At 40.2% G+C, this 23,222-nt stretch overlaps 1 protein-coding gene across 1 annotated transcript in view; it reads right to left on the bottom strand.

Moving 5' to 3' along the window:
• LOC126335916 (Down syndrome cell adhesion molecule-like protein Dscam2) overlaps positions 1 to 23,222 on the bottom strand; it is a 217,596-nt gene that overhangs the window by 4,344 nt on the left and 190,030 nt on the right. The window contains exon 21 of the mRNA XM_049999389.1: positions 8,915 to 9,198. Within this exon, the coding sequence (XP_049855346.1) occupies positions 8,915 to 9,198 (284 nt within the window). The remainder of the gene's footprint in view (positions 1 to 8,914; positions 9,199 to 23,222) is intronic.

The following is a 23,222-nucleotide window of genomic DNA, read 5'->3' as shown; positions in this document are numbered from 1 at the left end:
TTGTCTACAGAAGTGGCTTCCATCATAGCCTGTCTTCTAACTTGATTTTGTGATGAAGCTACAGTTTGTACACCCATTGTCTCAATCTTTTACGAACAACATTGTGTACTGTCCCCCCAAAGGGGGAGAAATGGTTGCAACATTGGCTTAGCTGGGGCACAAGTGTGCTACCAGCTACAGAAGTCGTTGGAAGACACTGACATACTGCTAAAGCAGCATTTGTATACTGTCTTAAGACAGGCCAGCTTATCCCTCATGCACTGTCTGAGCTAGCACTTTTCAGGGATACTAGACAACAAGCAGTGCTTTTTTGCACAACACTGATCATACAAATGTATTTAGGCCTTCAAGTCCTGCCAAACATCACTTGCACTGGGGGAAAATACCTCATTACCAGGTGTTAGACTTGTGATGCTCTGATGTCAGACGTGTTTCCTAAGTGACGACCTTTGGCACCAGGCTGTGCTTCAGCTCTGGAGCTGTGGTCCTGATTCCTACACCAGCCTCAGCACTGAAGCATCTCCACCCCAGCTGGCTGCCTCTGCTGTCAATGCTGGTTGCTAGGCACAGTCTTTGGCCTGCTAACACCCATTAGCCTGAGGCTCTCAGGCATTGAACTAAGTCTAGCACAGTGCGACCATTCACTACATACCAGTGCTGTGCAGTCCACTGTCTCCGGGGACCCTGGGTTCAACCTATGCACACAGAATCTCGCCTGCAATCTCCCAGACTGCTGGCACACTTCTCTGCTGCTGTCCACTTCTCTGTGTCAGGCTATGCTGATTCCACTATCTCAGCAAGGCCGTTCCAGACCGCTGCTACCAACATTGCCGAAATCGCATTTTACCACCTCAGCTTTTCCTGACTACAGATGCCAGCTGACTTTGCTGTAAATAACAAGCTGCCTATAAAGGCTGTCACCCAAAGTCATTCTCTGGATTCCCATTGCCACAGGTCTGGCATTACCCATTCTGAGGTCACCTATACTAAACATCCTGATGGTCAGGTGCTATCCTTGGGTGACTGTAGCAGTCACCAACCTGGCTGCTACATTATATAAACAAACACACACACACACTCGCATGCACACACACAGGGAGAGAGAGATAGAGGGAGAGAAAGAAAGAGAGATAGAGATGATTTCACTGGTTTACCACAGAAATCTGCCTGTCATTGTGTTTTAAACTGTGGACTTAGAAATGAAAGTTAGGAAGTAAGAAAACTGTGGTAACCATTGAAATGATACCCCACAAAATATAAAATTTGCTCCACACAGACACTTGTACTGTCAGGTATTTCCTCACCAGTCAAGAGACTTCAAGGTAGATTAATGATTTACAGTAAAATGAGCTATGACTCTTGACTTGGCCATCTCCAGTTTTATTGAAATTTGGACAGAATGTACCTAATGCACATGCATAAACTTCTGCCAAATTCATCTCCATCTATGGATTGATGTAGACAGCAGATCTATTTTCAGAAATGGCTCTTTCTTCAGAACAGAAAGTATGAGAAAATGCTCAAGTTTGGCACACCATTATTCCTGACCTAACAGAGCTAAGATCGTAGAACATGCTGCATTTACAGAACTAAATGTCACAACATCTTGCTTTAAAATTGCAAAAAATAAATAAAAAATTACGACAATTTTTCCCATGTTTTTATAAGAAACAGGAAGTGAGTAAGATGCAAGTGAAACATGACCATTTGTCAGTGCATTGTCTGTCTGCTGCCTGTCAGAAGACTAGTGATACATGAACTTTCATGCAAAGGTATTCACAATCTGCTTTCAAGGTTAAAAAAAATGTACTAAACTGTCCCCATTTGCGACACTACGTATCTTAAAACCGACAAATCTGATTTTTTTATTGTGTACACCACTGAAAACAAAACATTTAAATCTATCAGAAATTTCTGTTTCTATTTTGATGTCATTTCAGTTAAGGTGCAGAAATTAGGCTTAAATTTTGGTGTTTCATCAGTGAATTTAAATACTGTTTTTAGTTTAGTGAAGAATAAAGTTTTTGTTCCTTCTTTCAAATTGTGATTGGAAGATTAATGCATTGTGTGCTCATTGTTGAATTACATTAAACTACACTGCCTGACAAAAAACCTTGGGTGAAGGGGAGGAGGAAACAAAATGAAGCTTAATGGGTTGAGAGGGTATGTGATGTATTTTGGTGATTGTAGTATTGAATCAAATTTAGAAAGAACTTGGCAGTTTGAGTCCACTTATCAGTATTACAGTGCATCATTTTGTCTTGGATGCAAGCACTAATTCATTTGGTAGGGGTGTCAAAACCACTGTATCCTGTCCTGAGACAAGCTGGATCATAACTGTTGTAATGGTTCCTCAATGTCAAGGATACTGGGACGAGGATGAAGTTGACTTCTGAGCTGGTTGCACAGGTGTTTTATTAAGGACATATGTGGGAATTCCTCTGGCCACAAGAGGACCTCAGCATCATGCTGATAGCTGTTAGATATGTGTGAATGAGCATTGTCCTGTTGAAAAATGGCACCATGGTAGTTTTGCATGAGAGATAACTCATTAGGATGGAAGATGTCCATGACATACCATTGTGCCATCTGAGTTCCCTCAGTTAGTACCAACTGTGACCTGAAGTCACCCTGATGGCTTCCCACATCGTCATGCTAAAGCCTCTCTTAAAAATTGGAAGAACGGAACTCTTTTCCAGGTTGCTGCCATACTCAGCATCATCTGGTGATTAATTGATACACACAATACAATGCCTTTCATCAGCAGTTCTGAGTCACAGCATCAGTCCAAACACAGCTGTTTGTTTTATGGTGTTAAGAACACTATACTCATGGGACAGTAGTACCCTACTCTGGTTACTTTTAGTCTCCAACCAATAGTGTGGGATGACACAGAATGTTGCAGAGAGATCATTACTTGTTCTCAGGTGACAGATAGAGGTGTGAAGGGATTATAATTTGCTTTGTGCACAATATGGCAATTCTCCTTTGTGATCATCAGATGTGGTCAAAAGGAACCTTAATGGGTATGTCTGCCCTCCCGTTTCAATGCTGTCCCGCATGGGGCGATTGTCACATTTGAATGCCCTACAGGTCTGGATATTGCAAGATCTACCAGTCAGGCAGATGGAGAGCCACAATTTCAAACACTGTCAAGTATTGATAACATAGTATCACACAAGTACAGGATCTCTATCCTTCAAAGTCATCACTCGACATCTGACACTGTCCACACCCTTTATATACCCTGGTAACAACATTTAACATCAACAACACTAATCTCTCAAGTGATTGATCCAAATGTCACAGAGAACTAATTATTTACATACCCATCAGTGGTGTGTGTTTGTAGGAAGTTACATTGAAATCTGAACATGTCTTCTGAGTGCTTTCACTATTTTTATCAGGCAGGTAAAAGTATGTTCAGGATTCCAAGACAAGTTGCTGCCCAGCATGTAGTGAATAATCAATTATAAGCTTGCAGCTTTAAAATGTTAACAGTTCTCTGTGCCATTTGACTGTTTACTACTGCCTAAAAGCCTCAAAAGCACTCTTCTAAAGAAGAATAAAATGGTTTAAAAAATGGTTCAAATGGCTCTGAGCACTATGGGACTGAACTGCTGTGGTCATTAGTCCCCTAGAACTTAGAACTACTTAAACCTAACTAACCTAAGGACATTATACACATCCATGCCCGAGGCAGGATTCGAACCTGCGACCATAGCAGTCGCACGGTTAAGGACTGAAGCGCCTAGAACTGCGAGACCACCGCGGCCGGCAAAATGGTTTATGCTGGGTAAAATAATCAGCTATGTTTTCTTCATGAGACACTGTTCATGCACAAGTATGAGTTTTTAAAAAGATCAAACTGTACTCAGTGTGGCAAAAAGACTCAAAAATATGAATATAACTGTGCTCAGCTGAGTTAGATGTGGCTTATCGCCTAAAATTAATGTCTGTTAAAAACCCAGCACAAAAAATGTGCCCATAAACTAAAAAAAAAATCCATAAAGAGAACATCCCAGATTGTAATTCCATGTGAATTAGGTGAGGGTGATGTGATCAAGATTTCTAACAATGCCAATAAATCAGCCTTTGGTGTAGTACCTTCAAAATTTCAACAGATTGGTTCAGGAGATGGAAAAGGCTATGCAAAGCGAAAGATGCGTGAGATTGGTGATGTAGTTACTAATAAAATGGCAACATGAAACTTCTTGGCAGATTAAAGCTGTGTTGCCTACCTACACTCAAAATTGGAACCCTTGCCTTTTGCAGGCAAGTGCTCTACCACCTGAGCTACGCATGAACGACACACGACCCATCCTCACAGCTTTACTTCCATCAGTACCTCACATCCTACCTTCTAAAATTCACAGAAGTTGTTCTGGAAAACACGTAGGACTGCTCCCCTGATTAGAAAGGATATTGCAGAGATATGGCTCAGCCACAGCCTGGGTCAGGTGATGTGTTGTGCTTGGCTAGCTCTTTGGCAGAGCACTTGTCTATAAAAGGTAAAGGTCGTAAATTTGAGTCTCAATCTGGAATAGAGTTTTAATGTGCCAGGATGTTTCATACCTGCACACAGTACACTGCAGAGTGAAAATTTCAAGGGCCACTTTTAAGGCTCAAGTGATACATGCCACTGCTTGAGGTGCCAAGCTAAGAACTGTAGCAGAGGCACCACAACTGTAAGATACAGGACATAAAACAAGTAGTAGTGGCTGCTTGGGATGCCAAGCTGTCAGGGCACCTGTGGCACCAAAATGCAAGATCTGTATACATTTGTATCACAGTTAGTAGTGAAAACTGACATGAGTGAAAGATATGTGGGAAATGGGGAAGAAGGAGTCTGCCAAATGATAAGTCACTTGTGTGGAAAAATGTTCTAGTATTGACTGGCCTTGCAAACAGGCAATTTCTTATCTGTGTATGTTGCAAGTAGCCAATCAAATAAATGAAGAAGAAGTATAATACATGTATCCACCAAGAAAAAAAATAATTTGGCCTTAATTCCTCAAGTGTTGTCAAGTAAATAGATTAAGTAGCCCTTGTGCAAATGGCTTTAGTACCAGTACCAATAGGCTACCAAGTTACAAACAGAACTGAAGATTGACAGAAGTTCATGCAGGTAAATTCTGCACAATTTTCATCAAATTTGTAGATGGTCTGTAGATAGAATCATCCATATTGGGTCACTTCACATAGAATGGCACCAAGGAAAATATTACTTGTAAGAGAGCTATTTGACTTGAGTCATCTGACAGTGGTATATGGGAATGTCAGCAGCACCAACAAGTAACATCATACAGTTGGATCATTTTTAATGAAACTGCTTGTAAACTAAGAAGATCTTATAAATAATATCTCATTTTGAATGAATTAATGTGTTCTTCCCAGATTACTATTAGGTGACTACTAAGTACACACATGATATTGTGTTTCGTATACTTTAACGTCTGCTACTGCAATTTCAAAAGAGGATTCAGATGCCAGAAGTGAAAAGTAAATTTAAAAGACAAATAGCAAAACGTTCACAGTCTTATGTACTAGGCACCAGAGTTATCATTTCCTATTGCTTACTCAAATGTTAAAATGGTGGCCATTTGGAAATTATGTATTTATAAATGTATTTATTTCATGCTATAGGGGAGATGCATATTGCAAAAATGTACATAAAATAAAAAGTAAAGAAAGAAACAGCTGAAACTGAAAGAAAATATAAAGTACATTCTCTGGAGCAGTTTTTACTCTAAATGTTTAAACTATCAAAATGAAGTTTTACTACTTGAGGAATAAGTACTGAAAGATGAATGTCTGCATGAAAAAGAGATTGAAATATCATCACAGGCATATGAAAGTATGTCTGAAGACAAAATATTAGGTATGAGGAAAGTAGGGCAATATTTGCTTGATCAAAAGTCTAGACAATAGATACAATCAACTTCTGACAAACAATTAAATCAGTGCATCTAAGTTACAGTGTTGGTATGGTTACATACAAAAGTTTGAACTTGTTGAAACTGTAGGGTCTGATTTAGATACAGTGAATGTGACTGCAAAATGAATAAATGAAGACTCTGCCGTTTACTCACAAAAAAAGATTTTAGTTCTGAAAGAACTTCATGACAAAAATGTCTCATCCTCAAAAACTGTAAAATGTGGAAGACTGAAAACAGGGACAACAATAAAGTAATAGTGTTATTAGCACTACAATTATGGAATAATGAATCTCATTAGTCCCTAAAGTGAAAAAGAAAGAGCTTGATGAATAAAGTTCCTCATTAACAGAAATGTCAGAAACAAAAGCAATTGGCCATGAGCATTAATATATATATATATCAAACTAATTATCTTAATAGGCAGGTCAAATGATTTCCATAAAAATATCACAAAGTGGCTACAGTGAATTTAAAAATGTGTCCGAGGTAGCTTACTGGGCACTGTCTTCAGGTAAACTGATTAGGATGGTGCCATAGTCAATTTTGTATATACTCTAAGAAGCTCACCCTTGACTAATACTGTGTACAACCTCAATAATGGTTGATTGTTGAAGGTTGAGGGATATACACTCCTGGAAATTGAAATAAGAACACCGTGAATTCATTGTCCCAGGAAGGGGAAACTTTATTGACACATTCCTGGGGTCAGATACATCACATGATCACACTGACAGAACCACAGGCACATAGACACAGGCAACAGAGCATGCACAATGTCGGCACTAGTACAGTGTATATCCACCTTTCGCAGCAATGCAGGCTGCTATTCTCCCATGGAGACGATCGTAGAGATGCTGGATGTAGTCCTGTGGAACGGCTTGCCATGCCATTTCCACCTGGCACCTCAGTTGGAACAGCGTTCGTGCTGGACGTGCAGACCGCGTGAGACGACGCTTCATCCAGTCCCAAACATGCTCAATGGGGGACAGATCCGGAGATCTTGCTGGCCAGGGTAGTTGACTTACACCTTCTAGAGCACGTTGGGTGGCATGGGATACATGAGGACATGCATTGTCCTGTTGGAACAGCAAGTTCCCTTGCCGGTCTAGGAATGGTAGAACGATGGGTTCGATGACGGTTTGGATGTACCGTGCACTATTCAGTGTCCCCTCGATGATCACCAGAGGTGTACGGCCAGTGTAGGAGATCGTTCCCCACACCATGATGCCGGGTGTTGGCCCTGTGTGCCTCGGTCGTATGCAGTCCTGATTGTGGCGCTCACCTGCACGGCGCCAAACACGCATACGACCATCATTGGCACCAAGGCAGAAGTGACTCTCATCGCTGAAGACGACACGTCTCCATTCGTCCCTCCATTCACGCCTGTCGTGACAGCACTGGAGGCGGGCTGCACGATGTTGGGGCGTGAGCGGAAGACAGCCTAACGGTGTGCGGGACCGTAGCCCAGCTTCATGGAGATGGTTGTGAATGGTCCTCGCCGATACCCCAGGAGCAACAGTGTCCCTAATTTGCTGGGAAGTGGAGGTGCGGTCCCCTACGGCACTGCGTAAGGATCCTACGGTCTTTGCGTGCATCCGTGCGTCGCTGGGGTCCGGTCCCAGGTCGACGGGCACGTGCACCTTCCGCCGACCACTGGCGACAACATCGATGTACTGTGGAGACCTCACGCCCCATGTGTTGAGCAATTCGGCGGTACGTCCACCCGGCCTCCCGCATGCCCACTATACGCCCTCGCTCAAAGTCCGTCAACTGCACATACGGTTCACGTCCACGCTGTCGCGGCATGCTACCAGTGTTAAAGACTGCGATGGAGCTCCGTATGCCACGGTAAACTGGCTGACACTGACGGCGGCGGTGCACAAATGCTGCGCAGCTAGCGCCATTCAACGGCCAACACCGCGGTTCCTGGTGTGTCCGCTGTGCCGTGCGTGTGATCATTGCTTGTACAGCCCTCTCGCAGTGTCCGGAGCAAGTATGGTGGGTCTGACACACCGGTGTCAATGTGTTCTTTTTTCCATTTCCAGGAGTGTATGTTGCAAGAAGAATCATCAGTATATTATTCCACCTACACACATCTCATAAAATGACCGTGTCAGTAAAATAAGAGAAACTTGAACTCATATGAAAGCTGACTGACAGTTGATCTTGAGTAGGCTACATCATTCACAAGTGGAAAACACAAGGGGAGAAATAAAAACAGCACACAAAGTACTATGTGCTGCATACCATAATGTTCACACACTAGTGCAGCCACATTAGAATTTGTGTGAAGATATATATAACACAAATGTTTACAAATTTAAGCGGAAGGGCATATAAAAACTAAATAACTAATAGGCTGGAAGTTTTAATTAGTCAGTGAAAAGTGGCACTCTTAAAGCAAGTAGGAAAGTGAGTAGTGAAAGTCAAACCAAGTTTTTGATTTCAACCTGTGTTTACAATAAGAGGCACCTACAACACTAACATTTTCTATTTTTAAATCTACTTGCAGTATTGGAATTTTGGCTCCTGGTAGTATTTACTGAGCAACTAGTTGTCTCCTTGTACTTTGAACATAACATGTGAAAGGGACCAGTAAATTCCAGTCACCAGTAATGATGCTTTATCACTAATGCAAAACTTCTATGGTGAAAAAATTAATTTACAGTATGCTTGCTGTGTAGGTAACTGTACACCTGTTGAATAGTAACCAGTCTCTCATTTTACCACAACCCCATACATACTGTATTAACACTGACATTGTAATTGCAGCAGGGATGGTATAATAGTGATAAGCTGATGCCATGGCACCTACAATATTAACATTTTCTATTTTTAAATCTACTTGCAGTACTGGAATTTTGGCTCCTGGTAGTAACTACTGAGCAACTAGTTGTCTCCTTGTTTTATTCTTATTTCATTTGTGTTTGCAGTGGAATTAGAAACTATAAAACAAGTTCACAGTTAATACTCACTCTTTCAGAAGGCTGGTAATGAAAACATTGGTCTGATGATAATGGGGATCCTTTATCTGAACCATCAATGTTGATATGGTTGGGAACCAGGAAAGTAGCATACGGGCTAATATCCTCTCTGCAGCCAAATGATACTCGAGATGGAGTTGAAAGAAAAGCAGCTTCTTGTGCACTTTGGCACATTACAGCTGCAGCTTTCACGTTGTTCCCTCTCACTGTAGACGTTGAATCACATCCTCCAACATTGTCCATATCTGCCACAAGTCCAATTTCTGATGGCTTGCCTTTAAAAGGAAAAACAGTCAGGTTGTTTCTTATAGGCTATTGATCTACATGTAAAATATATTTTAAAATTTAGCATGTGTTTCTTTTCTCATCTGTATGTGTGATGTATATTGAGTAATGACAAAAAACATGATGGTCAAAACATGTGCAGTTGGGAATAATTAGCATCTTATCAAACTACTGTTGTAGAAGAAAGTAAAGACACTTGAAATTTGTTAAAGACTAGATGAGCAACAGTAATTATCAGGATGTTGAGTGTAAATGAACTGTTTATTAATGGATGAAATTTGATTGTTTTCATCTGCAAACTGAAAAGCTAGCTAATTTTTTCTACTAACACCTAGTTTAGCTTAATGAAATTACATTCTTGGTTAATACATCTAAAGAAGAAACTTACATCATTATATGAATGCATGGTGCCTCTTCTTTCAGACATGTCCAAAAGAGCAAGATACCATGCATTCAAGTAATTGATTCACCTCAATGGGCAATGAATCCACCACCTTCTGGGCAGATACACAATTACGTCCAACCTCCTGTGGAAGTCTCAGTGTAGCAAGTAGGAGGGGACATGGAAAGGAACTGCGGATAGGTGGCTGTAGGCGGAAATGTGGGTCAGCTAAGAGCCATGCTGAGATAGTCCACACAATAAACACTGTGTCAGGGTGGTGCAGTGGTTAACACAAGTGCCTAGTAAGCAGATCACAGGTTAGGATGTTGGTCCAGCACACACTTTCAGTCGTCTCCACTGATTCCACATAAAGTCCCAATGCAGCTGACATCAGTACTCCCTTCCCTTTCCTTTCCCTTCTCCCCCTCCATCTTCAAATTACATAAACGAAAAAATAATTATTTAGCATTTATTTTTATTTTTATTTTTATTTATTTAATCGTATGGCTAGGGACCTCCATCGGACAGACTGTTCACCAGGTGCCGTTCTTTCAAATTGACACTACTTTGGCAACCTGCAGTCAATGAGAATGATAGGATGATGATGAGGACAGCACAACACCCAGTCCCTGGGAAGAGAAAATTCCCCGGCCCAGCCGGGAATCAAACCCGGGCCCAGAGGATTGACAATCCGTCACACTGACCATTCAGCTACCATGGGCGGACATTATTTAGCATTAATGGGTAATGAAAATGTCATTTCATGTATCTGTCCCCACATCATGTAGAGAACACTACAAATATCTGGAAATAGTTATGTGATGTGATTAACATAACCACAGTATAAGACACAAATATAATTCTCATGTAGACTTTGCTCCACTTATCATTATGATGTCACACCCCCTTTGGTGTGAGTGTATGCACAAATTTTGTTAGTAAGATTGTCAAAACTTATTGAATTCTCTCTTGAGGCATGATGGCCTATACATGTGATAACTGGTTCTAGACATCATGGAGTTGACATCCAAGCTGGTTCCTCAAATGTACTATTGGGAACAAGTATGGTGATCTTCCTGGCCACAATGATATCTAACATCATGCATACAGTTCACGTAGACAAATGTGCCCTGTGTGGATGAACATTATCCTGTTGAAAATGGCCCCATGCTACTGTTGTGTGAGAGATGATAGCACATGAGATGATGTCTGTGATGTACCATTATGCTGTAAGAGTTGCCTCAGTCACTGCCAGCCCCATCCTGGAATTATAGCCAATAGCTCCCCACATCATGACATCACGAATGACACTGTTATGCCACTCCAAAACAATGGAACCTCTCCCCAGGTTGTCACCACAATCACTGATAGTGATCATCCATGGTAGTGAAGAGATGTGATTCATTCCTGAGCACAGTGTGACATCACTTATCAGCAGTCCATGCTTCTCTGTCAAGGTACCACGCCAAACACAATCATTTGTGTTGTGATGGTGAGGGATGATACAGTGTGTTGCAGGGAGTTTGTTTCTTGTTGTTGCATGGCAGGTGCAAATGTCAAGGGGTTACAGTGTGCCTGATATAGAATGTAGCGATCCTTCCTTGTGATGTGACTAGAACCTTGATGATAAGTATTCATATATAGTGCAACATAGAGCCATTGTCAAATCCAAATGGCTCTCAAATCAGGACATTGCACGCACAATTAGTCTAACTGGGCAAATGGAGACCCAAAATGAGGCCTTTCAAACTCTGTTTGATTTCTGATAACACTGTCTCCATCTTCAGGTACTTCACAATGATCACTCATAAACTAACCACAACACGCTTTCATCATGGATCAAAGGTGACGAGTGGGATTGGACACCTCTGTTGACCCTGAAAATTATTTCGAGCAGTTAATTCATGAGCTCACATGCATAGTAACTTGTTGTGAAAACACACTTGACCTCTTAGCAACAAGTAATACTGAGTGAATAACAAACATAAAAACTCATACAGGGGTTAGCAGGGTTGTCATAGCAAGATTGAATATTGTAACCCCCAAAACCTCCAAATATAAACAAAAAATATACCTATTCAAAAAAGCAGATACTAATTCAGTTGACTCCTTCCTGAGAGACAATGTCCACTCCTTCCAAATTAATGATATAAGTGTTTACCAGATGTGGCTTCAATTCAGAGAAATAGTATCGGCAGCAATTAGGAGATTTATACCAAATAAATTAACAAACGACGGAGTAGATCCTGATTAGTACACAAAGTAGGTCAGAACACTGTTGCAGAAACAACGAAACAAACATGCTAAATTTAAACAGATGCAAAATCCCCAAGATTGGCGGTCTTTTACAAAAGCTCAAAATTTAGTGCTGACCTCAATGCGAGGTGCTTATAACAGTTCCCACAAAGAAACTTTGTCTCAAAACTTGTCAGAAAATCCAAAGAGATTCTGGTTATATGTGAAGTATGTTAGCAGCAAGAAACAATCGATGCCTTCTCTGCGTGGTAAAAATGGAGATACAATTGAAGACAGTGGTGCCAAAGCAGAGTTACTAAACACAGCCTTCCAAAATGCCTTCACAAAAGCAGACGAAGTAAATATTCCAGAATTCGAATCAAGAACAGCTGCCAACATGAGTAACATAAAAGTGAATGTCCTCAGAGTAGTGAAACAACTTAAATCACTTAATAAAAGCAAGTCTTCTGGTCCACACTGTATACCAATAAGGTTCCTTTCGGAGTATGCTGATGCATTGACTCCATACTTGACAATCATATACAACTGTTTGCTCGACGAAAGATCTTTACCCAAAGACTGGAAAGGTGCTCAGATCACACCAATACTCAAGAAAGGTAGTAGGAGTAATCCACTTAATTACAGGCACATATCATTAATGTTGATTTGCAGCAGGATTCTGGAACATATATTGGGTTTGAACATTATGAATTACCCTGAAGAAAACGGTTTATTGACACACAGTCAACGTTGGTTTAGGGAACATCATTCTTGTGAAACACAACTGGCTCTTTGCTTGCATGAAGTGTTGAGTGCTATTGACAAGGGATTTCAGATCAATTCCATATTTCTGGATTTCCAGAAGGCTTTTGACACTGTATCACACAAGTACCTTGTTGTTAAATTGTTTGCTTATGGAATATTGTCTTAGTTATGTGACTGGATTTCTGACTTCCTGTCAGAGAGGTCACAGTTCGGAATAATTGACTGAAAGCCATTGAGTAAAACAGAAGTGATTTCTGGCATTCCCCAATGTAGTTTTATAGGCCGTTTGCTGTTCCTTATCTATATAAACGATTTGGAAGACAATCTGAGCAGCCATCTTAGGCTGTTTGCAGCCGATGCTGTCATTTATTGTCTAATAAAGTCATCAGAAGATCAAAACGTATTGAAAAGCAACTTAGAAAAGATATCTGAATGGTGCGAAAATTGGCAGTTGACCCTAAATAACAAAAAGGGTGAGGTCATCCACATGAGTGCTAAAAGTAATCGGTTATACTTTGGTTACACTATAAATCAGACAGATACAAAGGCCATAAATTCAACTAAATACCTAGGAATTACAATCATGAACAACTTAAATTGGAAGGAACACATAGAAAATGTTGTGAGGAAGGCTAACCAAAGACTGCGTTTTATTGGCAGGACACTTAGAAAATGTAACAGATCTACTAAGGAGACTGCCTACTCTACGCTTGTCCATCCTCTTTTAGACTGCTGCTGTGTGATGTGGGATCCTTACCAGAGAGGACTGATGGAGTACATTGAAAAAGTTTAAAGAAGGGCAGCACGTTTTGTATTGTCACAAAATATGGGAGTGTGTGTCACTGAAATGATACAGGATTTGGGCTAGATATCATTAAAAGAAAGGCCTCTTTCATTGAGTTGGAATCTTCTCATCAAATTCCAATCACCAACTTTCTCCTCCAAATTCTAAAATATTTTGTTGAAACTGACCTACATGGGGAGAAACGATCACCACGATAAAACAGGGGAAATCAGAGCTCGTACGGAAAGATGTAGGTGTTCATTCTGTCTGTGTGCTATATGAGATTGGAACAATAGAGAATTATGAAGGTGGTTCAATAAATTCTCTTCCAGGCACTTAAATGTGATTTGCATAGTATCCATGTAGATGTAGACGTAGAACTGTCGATGGTGTGTATAAAGTCGCACTGACCACTGACCACATATTCTGGGTGCTTCTCTGGGAATGTTTCAGGGATTGTGTTACATGTTCTTGGATGACAGGTACAGATTTTGAGGGGTTGCAATGTGTTTTGTACAGAATGTAGTGATCTTTCGCTGTGAAGCCCACATGTGGTTGACCAGAAACTTGACAACGAGTATGCCTGCCTTCACATTCCTAGACAGTTGAACATTGGGCCATCGTCACATCCAAATGTCTCTAAAATTTGGGTGTTGCATGATTAGTCCAACTGGTCAAATAAAGATCCACAATGAGGCCTCTTTCAAACTCTGTCTGGTTTCTAATAACACTGTCTCCATGAGTACACGGCATCTCTGTGTCCTTCACAATCATCACTCATTATCTGACACTGTACAAGGCCCATTGTGTACTCTGTCAGGCCCTAACAACACTAAACATGAACAACATTAACATACTCTGGTGTCCACTCTTCTTTTCACAGAGAATTGATACTCTAAATCGTTTACACACCTACCAATAGTGTGTCACACCAGTAATTATCAGACATGAGATGCAAGCATTAAATAAAATTTTGCTGTGTATATGATCATTTTGTTTCACAGACAAATATTCTGACCAGTGTAACTGGTCTATGGGTTAAAAGCACTTGCAAGTGTGCCCCATAGGGCGTAGAATTAAACATAATGTCTGATGGCATGCTGTATCATCAATATCAGCCAGTAGGAATTAAAATAAGTACTATCAATGATGCGAAAATTGACAGATGTGAAAATTACCAAACTATCAGTTTAATAAGTCACAGCTGCAAAATACTAACCCAAATTCTTTACAGACGAATGGAAAAACTGGTAGAAGCCGACCTCGGCGAAGATCAGTTTGGATTCCACAGAAATGTTGGAACACGTGACGCAATACTGACCCTATGACTTATCTTAGAAGATAGGTTAAGGAAAGGTAAACCCATGTTTCTTGCATTTGTAGACTTAGGAAAAGGTTTTGACAATGTTGACTGGAATACTCTCTTTCAAATTCTAAGAATGGTCACTGTAAACTACAGGCAACAAAAGGCTATTAACAATTTGTACAGAAACAAGATGGCAGTTATAAGAATCGAGGGCCACGAAAGGGAAGTAGTGGTTGAGAAGGGAGTGAGACAGAGCTGTAGTCTCTCCCCGATGTTATTCATCCTGAATATTGAGCAAGCAGTGAAGGAAACAAAAGAAAAATTCGGAGTAGGTATTAAAATCCATAGAGAAGAAATAAAAATCTTGAGATTCTCCGATGACATTGTAATTCTGTCAGAGACAGCAAAGGACTTGGAAGAGCAGTTGAACGGAATGGATAGTGTCTTGAAAGGAGGATATAAGATGAACATCAACAAAAGCAAAACGAGGCTAATGGAGTGTAGTCGAATTAAGTCGGGTGACGCTGAGGGAATTAAATTAGGAAATGAGACAAAGGCCCCCGGAGTAGACAACATTCCATTAGAACTACTGACGGCCTTGGGAGAGCCAGTCATGACAAAACTCTACCAGCTGGTGAGCAAGATGTATGAGACAGGCGAAATACCCTCAGACTTCAAGAAGAATATAATAATTCCAATCCCAAAGAAAGCAGGTGCTGACAGATGTGAAAATTACCGAACTATCAGTTTAATAAGCCACGGCTGCAAAATACTAACGCGAATTCTGTACAGACGAATGGAAAAACTGGTAGATGCGGACCTCGGGGAGGATCAGTTTGGATTCCGTCGAAATGTTGGAACACGTGAGGCAATACTGACCTTACGACTTATCTTAGAAGAAAGATTAAGAAAAGGCAAACCTACGTTTCTAGCATTTGTAGACTTAGAGAAAGCTTTTGACAATGTTGACTGGAATACTCTTTTTCAAATTCTAAAGGTGGCAGGGGTAAAATACAGGGAGCGAAAGGCTATTTATAATTTGTACAGAAACCAGATGGCAGTAATAAGAGTCGAGGGGCATGAAAGGGAAGCAGTGGTTGGGAAAGGAGTGAGACAGGGTTGTAGCCTCTCCCCGATGTTATTCAATCTGTATATTGAGCAAGCAGTAAAGGAAACAAAAGAAAAATTTGGAGTAGGTATTAAAATTCATGGAGACGAAGTAAAAACTTTGAGGTTCGCCGATGACATTGTAATTCTGTCAGAGACGGCAAAGGACTTGGAAGAGCAGTTGAACGGAATGGACAGTGTCTTGAAAGGAGGATATAAGATGAACATTAACAAAAGCAAAACGAGGATAATGGAATGTAGTCAAATTAAATCGGGTGATGCTGAGGGAATTAGATTAGGAAATGAGACACTTAAAGTAGTAAAGGAGTTTTGCTATTTAGGAAGTAAAATAACTGATGATGGTCGAAGTAGAGAGGATATAAAATGTAGACTGGCAATGGCAAGGAAAGCGTTTCTGAAGAAGAGAAATTTGTTAACATCGAATATAGATTTATGTATCAGGAAGTCGTTTCTGAAAGTATTTGTTTGGAGTGTAGCCATGTATGGAAGTGAAACATGGACGATTACTAGTTTGGATAAGAAGAGAATAGAAGCTTTCGAAATGTGGTGCTACAGAAGAATGCTGAAGATTAAATGGTTAGATCACATAACTAATGAGGAAGTATTGAATAGGATTGGGGAGAAGAGAAGTTTGTGGCACAACTTGACTAGAAGAAGGGATCGGTTGGTAGGACATGTTTTGAGGCATCAAGGGATCACAAATTTAGCATTGGAGGGCAGCGTGGAGGGTAAAAATCGTAGAGGGAGACCGAGAGATGAGTACACTAAGCAGATTCAGAAGGATGTAGGTTACAGTAGGTACTGGGAGATGAAGCAGCTTGCACAGGATAGAGTAGCATGGAGAGCTGCATCAAACCAGTCTCAGGACTGAAGACAACAACACAACAACAGTAGTAAAGGAGTTTTGGTGTTTGGGGAGCAAAATAACTGATGATGGTCGAATTAGAGAGGATATAAAATGTAGACTGGCAATGGCAAGGAAAGCGTTTCTGAAGAAGAGAAATTTGTTAACATAGAGTATAGATTTAAGTGTCAGGAAGTCATTTCTGAAAGTATTTTTATGGAGTGTAGCCATGTATGGAAGTGAAACATGGACGATAAATAGTTTGGACAAGAAGAGAATAGAAGCTTTCGAAATGAGGTGCTACAGAAGAATGCTGAAGATTAGATGGGTAGATCACATAACTAATGAGGAGGTATTGAGTAGAATTGGGGAGAAGAGGAGTTTGTGGCATAACTTGACAAGAAGAAGGGACATGTTCTGAGACATCAAGGGATCACAAAGTTAGCATTGGAGGGCAGCGTGGAGGGTAAAAATCATAGAGGGAGACCAAGAGTTGAATACACTAAGCAGGTTCAGAAGGATGTAGGTTGCAGTAGGTACTGGGAGATGAAGAAGTTTGCACAGAATAGAGTAGCATGGAGAGCTGCATCAAACCAGTCTCAGGACTGAAGACAACAACAACAACACTATCAATAAAGGATATAAGTCTCCACCTCCTCATTCTTGCTATAGAATCAGAAATAGAATTCATAGACATTCTTAACAAACATTTGGAGCATGATGAAATTACACTCTTTAAGACCTGAAAGTGGAACTTTTTTGACAGTAAACACACCATGCTAATGCAAATGCCTTGCAACAGTGGCCAAAATGTTAGTCTGTCTGTATGACAGTATCATGAACATATATCCACAAAAGCATTACTGAGAATAAAATGGCCACAGGACCCAACACTCATGCAAGAAAGCCAATTGATCACTAAAGGCGGACATGATCTGTTGTGTGGCATTTTGTGTTGATACTTTCATTCTTGTGAAATTGGTGCAAGATTGTAATGCAGCAGTGAAAGATTTATGATTTTTACACAATTTTCAAACTGAGACATCTTTTAAGTTGCATATTTATGCAGAACTTCATATTACAGAACACTTATGTTATTCCTGACCAGACACTAAAAACAACATCATTACTGTAGTTTGGCTCTCCATTTTCCACAGACAGAAAACCATATCATATCTTTCCAAGAACACAGAGTCAGCAATACTACTACCATAAGGAAGCATTTTAAGTAGCCCTCATCCAGTGCTTCCTATTTGTTAATGATTTTTTAAATTTTGCTTTTCTTCCAGCATTGCAAGTAGCACCTGCCAGCTCAACTGACAATTAGATTAAATTTTCAACTAAAAATGTGTGTGTGTGTCATTGAGCACCCATGCTCTATTTTGTATTTTTGGTATTTTAAACATTAAACAATCAGTGAGACTTAATTTTGATGAAATGGTTAATTGGCTGCCATGCCTGAAAGATTTGTAAACAAGGTGCATCAGAGCTCAAAATATTTTAAAATGTGTTAGCTCCAAAGCTTGGAGAGCAGACCAAAGTTATCAAATCTCTGTATGATCCCAAGTTGACTATGGAGTTATTGAAAATAATGAATGCTGTTCACCATGATGATATAGGCTGGTCACTGAAGCATTTAGTACTTGCCCCATTCCCAAACTTTGTTCTGAGGTTGGTGAGGCACCACTCTACATCAGGCGACCACTCCTCATTGTGACACAAACATACAAAATGTACTCTTAGCCTCTTTTCACCTATAAAACATTCCATTGCTGGCTTTCCATGCAAACAACTCTGTAACATCTGTTTGCGAGCAGTGATATCTTTCAGAGTATATGCAAACAGTTTTGATTTGGAGGTGGGTGTAGCACATAATAAGTTACCCAAAATTAGGACTAAAATTCCATCGTTTCTTCTGAAATTGCACAGCATTCTTTTAGAATTAACTATATTAAAGAAAGAACCCATGCCACACCTAATTTTATGTGTATATTTTTATAATGTATATGAATAAAAAATCAATTGCCACATGTATAAATATCATCACTTTAGAACGACTTGACCAATTTGGCTTATTCTTTATGTATTGTGTTCTAATTGTCAGCACAAGGTATTTATGAAAAAAATGTTTGGAAAATCCATTGGGAAAGTTGGAAATTTAGACAGTATTTTTTTAATGAAAATCTCAGTGAAATAAATGTAATGGTTTGTTTGACAGAACTGTCACACATTTTCATAGCAAAAAAATATTACTTTCAGGTTGACAGTTCTGCTGTTGCATGTTTTCATAACAACAAATTATGCACTGAAAATAGATATTTTATGAAAATAAATATGACAAACAGCAATATTTCAGTGTGTTGTCGGTGGTGATCATATCTTTGGTGTTTTGCAAAGACTGAACTGATGTCAGTTCATTGTAATTTGCCATGTTGCAAACATTTCATTGATTTCTGTTAATGGTTTATTTCTTTTGGGGGAAAAACTTCCACCAGTGAGGCATTGAAATATATCTCACCGTATACTCAATGCAGACAACAGAATGAGTGTTGACACAATAAAAGGAAACAGCATCGTATTGCTGTTAAAACTGACTGTGCAATCGGTTTTAACATAAAACAGGAAAGTTGTATTTATGACTTATCAGCTTATGACTAGAAAACTACCAGAAAATCTGAATCATCTGAAAGGGTAGACTGAAATTTTCACTCTTCAGCGGAGTATGCACTGATATGAAACTTTCTGGCAGATTAAAACTGTGTGGTCGACTGAGAGTCTCAGTCTTGGCACACAGTTTTTAAATCTGCCAGGAAGTTTCATCTGAAAGGATATTTGCAGATTAGAACCATGCAAAATGTTGTCACTGAAGCTACTGTTCTCACATATCCAACACATGTGAATGTCTCTCCCATACCCCACATACCAATGGTCCCAACCGATTTACCTATTCATTTTAACCAACTTCAGTTCCTAATTAAAGTTTCGTTTGCAAAATAAATAAACAAAGCTTACAGTCAGAGGGGATGGGGTTAGGTATGGTGGACAGAGAAAGAGGAGGAAATGAACATAGAGAGGAGGAGGAAGGAGATGGATAGAAAGGGGGGACAAGGACAATGACAGAGACAAGCAGACCTAGGTGATGTACAGAGAAAGGGAGGAGGAGATGGACAAAGAGAGATGGAAGTTAGGATGGACATCATAATGCGCCAACATTTTTTGTTAAGATTTTTTTGTTTCCCTTTATGTAATAGAGCCGGCTCAAATTAGTCTCGGCAAGAAAATGGATGTTTAAACTTTGTAAAAGATATGTTCTAACATGTATTCCTTTGGTGTTATAGTATCTAAAGACCAAGAGAAAAAGCTAACAGAAACCAGCTCGCAGTCAGAGATGCTCCATCACCAGAGCAGGTGGGTAACAGCGCGAGTAAACAATGTTACAACTACTGCAGCTGGCCACCAGAAATGTTACCAAAGGCCATGAAGAAAGATTTTAGCATATACAAGGGATAATTACTGTTGTAAGATTGTTTGAAAAATGCTCCTTAGTTCGATAGTGAGTGTCAGTTTAATGAGCACAGCGGATTGCAACATCCACTTCCCAAACATATGAGCAGTTGTGAAGCATTGACGGGTTCACTAGTGTTTTAAATATGCACCACAATTTTACTGTAGCATATACAGATAGCTTGAAACAATGAGATCCCCTTCATTGTTGAGTAGCCTTCCCCTACCGTGTCTTCAGGTTTCAACTTCTAAACAACCATTACAGCATTTAGTACTGAGCTGCATGTAACCCTGAAGGCACTGCAGCAGATGAGATGTCATCAGAAAAAGAAGTTTCTTATCTGTTCTGACTGCCTTAATGTGCTACAAGTGCTGCAGCTAATATCACCCAGAAAATAAAATATTCCAAAACATACATCTTTCCCTCCTTCCACTACAATGGAAGGAGAAATATGTATCATTCTTCTGGATACTAGAGCATTTAATAGTTCATGGAAATAAGCTCACAGATACAAAAGTGAAAGGTGTCTGCAGGAAACTCAGTGTCACAGTGTCACGCAAAATGCTGTTCACTTGCAGGCTGTTATCTCACCATTGCGTCAGAAATCCATGCTGCTGTGGAAGTAGGAGGCAGCTGCCAGTGATGCGCAATAAGCCATAGTCGTGGAAACCAACTATATGGCTGTGGTGTACATCCCACAAGTTCACTCACCAGGACTGAAATCATCCTGTCTCTATCCTGGACACTTTGCATTAATGTGTGGCTTCATCTTGCAGTAGGTGGACAACCGTACTCCCTTCCCACTCAGTCTATCATACTTCTGGCATATGAATCATCATATACAACATTTTAACTGTGTGTGTTTTATATTTTGACCAGTGGGTAGCAGTAAAGCTAGAGGGGGACGTGTCCTCTGTTACGATGAGATAACTTTAGCAAAACTTTTAAAAAGCTGTTAATTGTCTAGACTCCAGCTTAAGTTAGTCAGTCAGACTGTTTAGTGTATTGTAGACAGGATGGCTCATCTTCTTTCTGTATCAAATTCTATACATACATGAAAAAAAGTTTTGTATCACCTCGGTTCCCAGAGTTCCAGAACCTGTACAGAAAATTGGAATAGAGATCAACATAAACATTATTTCCATCCTTTTTATTGCTAAAGAAAAACACATTTCATATTGTACCACCACGCAGACTTTCAGAGGTGCTGGTCCAGATTGCTGTAAACACCGGTACCTCTAATATTCAGTAGAATGTCCTCTTGGATTGATGCATACGTGTGTTTATTGTTGTATACTATCCAGAAGTTCAGCAAGGCACTGTTGGTCCAGATTGTCCTACTTCTCAATGGCTATTCAGCATAGATCCCTCAGAGTTGTTGGTGGGTCATGTCATCCATAAACAGCCCTTTTCAATCTATCCCAGAGATGTTTGATAAGGTTCATGTCTGAAGAACACGCTGATCACTCTAGTCGAGCGATGTCATTATTCTGGAGGAAGTCATTCACAAGATGTGCCCAATGGGGGCACGAATTGTCGTCCATGAAGATGAATGCCTCGCCAATATGCTGCCAATATGGTTGCGCTATTGGTTGGAGGATGGCATTCATGTATCATACAGCCATTATGGCGCCTTCCATGACCATCAGCAGCATATGTTGGCCCTACATAATGCCACCCCAAAACAGCAAGGAACCTCCACCTTGCTGGACTCGCTGGACAGTGTATGTAAGGCATACTGACTGACTGGGTTGCCTCCAAACATGTCTCCAATGATTGTCTGGTTGAAAGCATATGCAACACTCATTGTTGAAGAGAATGTGATGCCAATTCTTAGCGGCCCATTTGGCATGTTTTTGGGTCCATCTGCACTGTGCTGCATAGTGTCATGGTTGCAAAGATGGACCTAGCCATGGATTTCAGGACTGAAGTTGCACATCATACAGCCTATTGCATCCAGTTTGAGTCGTAACATGATTTCCTGTGGCTGCACAAAAAGCATTATTCAACATGGTGGCATAGCTATCAGGGTTTCTCCGAGCCATAATCCGTAGGTAGCGGACATCAATTGCAGTAGTAGCCCTTTGGCGGTCTGAGCGAGGCATGTTTCTCTGTATTTTCTCTGTATTTTCTGCATGTCTGAACAACATCGCTTTGGTTCACTCCAAGGTGCCTGGACACTTCCCTTTGTGGCACAGAGTAACAATGTGGATGTGATCAAACCACAGTATTGACCATCTAGCCATGGTTGAACTACAGACAACATAAGCCATGTACCTTCTTCCTGGTGGCTGGTGGAATGACTGGAACTGATTGGCTGTTGGATCCCCTCCATCTAATAGGTGCTGCTCATGTATGGTTGTTTACATCTTTTGGCAGGTATGGTGACATCTCTGAACGGTCAAAGGGTCTGTGTCTGTGATACAATATCCACAGTCAACGTCTATCTTCAGGAGTTCTGGGAACCGGGGTGATGTAAAACTTCGATGTTTGTATTATTACTATTGATATGTGAAATTTATCATTCATTATTTAACTCTGTATGAAAGAATTGTAAATTATGTGCCTACTGACAATAAAACCATGTTATTATCAAAATCACAATTTTAGCAACTTATAATAACATATTTACGAGTTTGCAATTAGTGAAAACAAAGTTGTCAAATTGAAAAGAATACTACTGTGACTTCTGTACTGCTGTTATTTTCATATTAAATTAATGAGTAGATTTTCTAAAAATACAGTGTGTAATGTCATAAGTAAGTATTAAAATAGGAAACAGCTCAGTAGATGATCATCTTCAACATGGTTCTTCAGGGTTGCCGCAGGTTCTGGAAATCAAGGAATACCAGGGAATTTCAAACAAATTTGAAAAAAAAGCTGGAAATATCTCGTTTTTGCCTCAGTAGATGAAATGGTTTGTTTACTGAGTTGTCATGCATCGTTGAGTTGAGTACATGTGCCACTTCCCTACTCTCTCTTTCTTACTGCTTCTCCCCTTCCTACCATTCCCCTGAGCTTGGAATCAGTGCTGCCACCACTTTTTGCCACTACCCTAACTGCTG

Source organism: Schistocerca gregaria, chromosome 2, assembly GCF_023897955.1.
Source record: "Schistocerca gregaria isolate iqSchGreg1 chromosome 2, iqSchGreg1.2, whole genome shotgun sequence".
Lineage (NCBI taxonomy): Eukaryota > Metazoa > Arthropoda > Insecta > Orthoptera > Acrididae > Schistocerca > Schistocerca gregaria.
Note: the sequence above shows the minus strand (reverse complement) of the source record. Positions and strands in the feature narration are given on the sequence as shown.